The 5,264-nt window shown below is 36.4% G+C and overlaps 1 protein-coding gene across 1 annotated transcript in view; it reads left to right on the top strand.

Moving 5' to 3' along the window:
* LOC106880321 (GDP-D-glucose phosphorylase 1) overlaps window positions 1–5,032 on the top strand; it is a 21,313-nt gene extending 16,281 nt beyond the window's left edge. Inside the window, exons 5-7 of the mRNA XM_052971980.1 lie at window positions 2,117–2,203; window positions 4,603–4,661; window positions 5,029–5,032. Of these exons, the coding sequence (XP_052827940.1) occupies window positions 2,117–2,203; window positions 4,603–4,661; window positions 5,029–5,032 (150 nt within the window). The remainder of the gene's footprint in view (window positions 1–2,116; window positions 2,204–4,602; window positions 4,662–5,028) is intronic.
* Window positions 5,033–5,264: the final 232 nt, after the last annotated feature.

The following is a 5,264-nucleotide window of genomic DNA, read 5'->3' as shown; positions in this document are numbered from 1 at the left end:
TATATATATATAGGCTCAGGCATGGCTATGTACTACGAAGCTTGCTTCCCAGCCATATAGTTCTTGGTTCGGTCTCACTGTGTGGCACTTTGGGAAAGTGTCTTCTACTATAACCTTTGGCCAACCAAAGCCTTGTGGATTTGGTAGATGGAAACTGAAAAAAGCCTGTCACATATATGCGTGTGTGTGTGTGTGTGTGTGTGTGTCCATATTTGTTCTGCACCACCGCTTGACAACTAGTGTTGGTTAGTTTATGCCCTGTAACTTAGCAGTTCAGTGAAAGAGACAGATAGAATAAGTACCAGGCTTTAAGGAAAAAACAGTACTGGGGTCAAATTGTTCAACTAGAAACTCTTCAAGGTGGTGCCCCAGTATGGCTGTAGTCTAATGACTGAAACAAATAGAGGATAAAAGATATATATATATATATATATATATATATATATATATATGAAAGAAGAAATAACAGGAAGAAGATGCACTTTATATCAGAACTAAGCAAGGTTATGATTGTATCTTATTCAATATATGTAACCATATTTTAGCTACACTCTGAAAAATTTTACTGTACATAAAAAATCTTTCCTAGGAAGATTGAAATAAATTGAGATGTTTCCAGGCATTTAATTAAATTTTGTGATAGTTTATATTTTGTATGATTTTCTGAAATGATCCTTAACATGTTAACCACCTCAGCTGTTACTGGTGATGCCATGTATTCTTGGTCAAACTACATACTGTTTAATTACAAGGAAATGTAATTTTTTTTACTTTCTAACAATATTTCATAATTATGTTTTACTATTTAGCACTCGTAAAGGCAGCGAGTTGGCAGAATCTGGACAAAATGCTGAGTGGCATTTCATCCATGTTTACATTCTGTGTTCAAATTCTGCCAAGCTCTACTTTGCTTTTCATCCTTTCGGGATTGTTAAATTAAGTACCAATTTGAACACTGGGGTTGATATAATTGACATATCTCTTGCCTGAAATTGCTGGCCTTGTGCCAAAATTTGAAATCAATATTTAAACATCCTTGAAACCATGTCAAAGATACAGAGTATAATATTTTCTCAAATTATGGAAATATATCACTGCATGTGGCATATGGTGAAGTTTATGGTGAACCACCAGTGGTACATGTGTCAGTTAACATGTTAAGGATTATGAATTAACTGCAATGATTTTCGTGTGGAAGTGTCAATAGTTCATCTGCTATTGGTACTTAATGTAACCCTGATAGACACTTAAATTTCAACGGCTCAGTCCATCTGGCTGAAAATATCTTTCTTATAAAGGTATGTTTTTGTTGCTGTAGACAGCAGGAGGACTACATCTCCTCCTCCTCCTCCTCCTCCTCATCATCATCATCATCATCATCATCATCATCATTTAACATCTGCCTTCCATGCTGGCATGGGTAAGATGGTTTACCAGAATCCAATGAGCTTGTGGACTGCGGCAGAGTTCTGTATGGTTGGATGCCCTTCCTAACACCAACCACTTTACAGAGTGTGTTGGGTGGGTTTTTTTGTGGCACTAGCACTATTTAGGTTGCCAAGTTACTCACAAAACAAATAAATACCTTTGGAGGGTCGTAGAGAGGAAGGTACCATATGACATATGTTGAGAAGCAAACTATGACAGCAGGACAGGAACAGGTATCTTGCTGTCAAGGAGATACATGGCTACCCAGCATTATAATAATGTGAGTGGGAATAGCTGAAAAGAGAGACATGCTGATGGAAATAAGATGTCAGAAGGTAGAGATGGGCAGCTGGATAAGTTTGTAAGAACGTGAGAGGAGAGTGACTGATGGGGGTGGAGGTGTGATTAATGGTTATATATGAATTTGGGAGAAAGTGATATAAAATAGCAGTGGTTCTGGAGGGAAGAGGAGATAAATGACAAAACTACTTTGCATGAGCACATGATGAAGAGCAGTAGAAAACTATTCTATTCTATTTGTTGCTTCAAGTTGATGAATATGATTGCCAAGTTGAATATAATTGTGAAGCAATGATTTAATTCACATGGTGATTATGAATTTTAATTGACCGCTCTCGTCATTTTAGATGTACTAATTTTGATTTTCCCTTTTTTTCTTTTTTTGTAGTTGCAAAATAAAATTATCATCAATGTGAGTCCTTTGGAGTTTGGTCATTGTTTAATTGTACCTGAAATAAATAAATGTCTTCCACAGGTGAGATAAATCAATACTTGTTTTTGAGAGGAGAAATTCTGAGATATAGGGAAAATATTGAGCATCTTGGGCATCGTCATCATCATCATCATTTAATGTCTGTCTTCTATACTGTCATGGGTTGAATGTTTCAACAGGTTCTAATGAACTGGAGGACTTCATCATGCTCTTGTATCTGTTTTGGCATGGTTTCTACAGTTGGATGCCCTTCCTAATGCTTACCACCTTATAGAGTGTACTGAGTGCTCTTTTTGACTACAGTGTTAGTGAAGATGACTAATGGAGAATCGAAGAAAGATAGAGAAGGCATGATGATGAGAGGAATGAATTTATATTTTTGATAGAATTAGTAAAGGAGAGAGTATGAAAATAGTAGAGTAGGCACTAATTAGTGGCAGCAGGGAATGTGGTAGAGAACAGAGAAAAGGGAAGAGATTTGTCAGGGGAGTTATTGAGAAAAGTGGGAGGACAGAGTAGAAAAGTAATTGGGTTGGTTATGCAGGAGATGTCTAGGGCTATCCTACTTTATAAGAGCAAATACGGATGGAAGGTATGAGGGAGAGGGGACAGAAAGGGAGCAGTAGACTAGGGTGGAGAGGAATTCTGAAAGAATCCTTGCAGGAAAGAAACGTTAGGAGGGTCTGGGTATAAGCCAGATGGGGAGGGGAAGATACTGAGGGATGTTGAGGAGCCGGAAGAATTGTAGGGAGAGGGTAATGAGAGAAAATGAGTTGGGGAGCAGTGACTGAGTGCAGTGAGAGCAATGAAGGAAAGAGAGGCTGGAAGGCACCATAGAAATAGGTGGAAGAGGGGAGAACAGGAATGGGAATGCTGTGCAAGCATTCCAAATGGAGAGGCAGTGGAGAGAGGATGGTGAGACAGGGAAAGAGACAGTTAGTAGGAGACTAGGTGGACATTCCAGCTGTGATTACCCTTTCTTTTTATGCATATCCAAGATTACATTTTTTTTTAAGACAGTGGATCTTGTCTTGTTTGATGTGAATATAGGAGAGACAACTGTTCTGGACATCTCATGCAGATAGGTGATACCTACTGGATTAACCCCTTAGCATTGAAACCGATCATATCCAGTCCAAATATTTTTCCCGTTTTATATTCAAACTGGCCAGATCCAGCCTTTCATACCTCTACTACAATGTCATTCTAAAAATAAGGAATCACATCTTCAAAATCTCAAAGCTATGAAACAAAGTATGTGAAATTCAAAATAATGTGAATATATAAACGTTACACTTGACAGAGTAATCTGAATGCTGAAGGGTTAAAAACTGGTGTGAATGGATGATGGAAAATTCCATGATTAGAAGATTTAGGAATCTGACTAGCATAACAAAGCAAATATTGAAATTGTGATGATGATGCCATCCTTATTAAATACCGAGATGGCTGAAGTACCCTATTATAAAATATGGTTTAAAGATTTAAAAAGAAAAGGAGAACGGAAAATATAACATGAAAAAGTTTAGTATGTGAAGGTATATTTGCTGCTTGAAACTTATTTAAAGGCTTAAAACATTTTTTAGCATTTTTGTTGAAAAATATTGGTGTGATAGCCCCAGATATATTTGTCAAATATTGGTTATCATGTTACATAGCACTTCATATTGGTGGATCTATATCGGTTGATGATGATAATGATGATGATGATGATGATGATGATTCAGTTGTTTGGACAACAGCATTACCTGCTTCTGAAATAACTTTTAAGTTTCTGAGCATTCTACAAACTCCTCTGCCCTTAATGTAATTCTAAGGCAGAATCAGCATGGTGTAGTGTGTGTGACAAAGCAGTACCTTTTGAATTACAAGCACAATTCATCTGACAAGCTTTTTTTCAGTTTCCATCTATAGAATTTCACTCAGGTTGACATGAGGCTATAGAAAATGATATTTCCTTGTGATGTCATGTGGAGGGATAGAACCCAAAACCTCATGCCTATGAGCATTTCATATTATTTTATGATGAAAGTAAACAAAGTTTGTTTTTAGAAGCGTTGAGATGTATTGTTAGATATAGAAATAAATTCATTTCACAAATGCATGATAATGCTATAAATAGCGTGATCAGAATAAATTATCCATACATTGCAGAGAAATACGTTACTTGCCGGCCATACATTACTTGTCCGTCTGTTCTGAGTTCAAATGCCACTGGAGTAGACTTGCCTTTCATCCTTTTGGGGTTGATAAAATAAGTACCAGTTGAACACTGGAGTTGATGTAACCAACTTACCCCACTGTGAAATTGCTGGCCTTGTGCCAAAATTTGAAAACAAATAAAATTTACTACAACAGGATTGAGTGATTTATAAAGCAAACTGTGCAATATTTGTCAAACTGAAAATACAAACTATAAGACTGTATATATTATTTTACAGGCTGTCACTTCATTTGGACTACAGCTTGCAGTAGAATTTCTTTTACTCAGTAAACACCCGTGAGTATTAATCATTATATTAGTTCTGACTATATATATATATATATCCAGGTATTCTATTTTATTTATTTTATATAATGGACCAATCACCATGTCTGTAGTATTAGAACTGTGGCCTTTCAGTGCAGTGAAGTAATGGTTTGACCAGAGAAACACTCTAATATATGAGTTATGCACCCTATCATCATCATCATTTAATGTCTGTTGTCCATGCTATCATGTAACATTACTCCAGTGAACCTTCAGAGGTATCCCATTTCAGCCACTCATTGTTGTAACAACTGTCATAATCCTTGCTATATAATATTACAAGGACACTTCTCTCATTTCTGTATTTTATATTTTCCTGATGCTGTTTTTTCTCCAGTTAACTCAAAAATCCTAACCAACAACCACACAACTCAAAATCCTGTAATCCTACCACCGCCACCGCCAACACCACCACCACCACCACCATCATCACTGCTGCTACTACTGCTATCAGTAACAATGATAAACAAGCAATTCTCTTACTTTAGAACATTATAGTATTTGTCAATTATTATTTTATTGCTATGACATCGTATCAAAATGTTATTTGCAACAAGTGCAAAAATAAGATTA

Source organism: Octopus bimaculoides, chromosome 11 (genome assembly GCF_001194135.2).
Source record: "Octopus bimaculoides isolate UCB-OBI-ISO-001 chromosome 11, ASM119413v2, whole genome shotgun sequence".
Taxonomy (NCBI): Eukaryota; Metazoa; Mollusca; class Cephalopoda; order Octopoda; family Octopodidae; genus Octopus; species Octopus bimaculoides.
The sequence above is the reverse complement of the archived record's forward strand: the minus strand, read 5'-3'. Positions and strand labels throughout refer to the sequence as shown.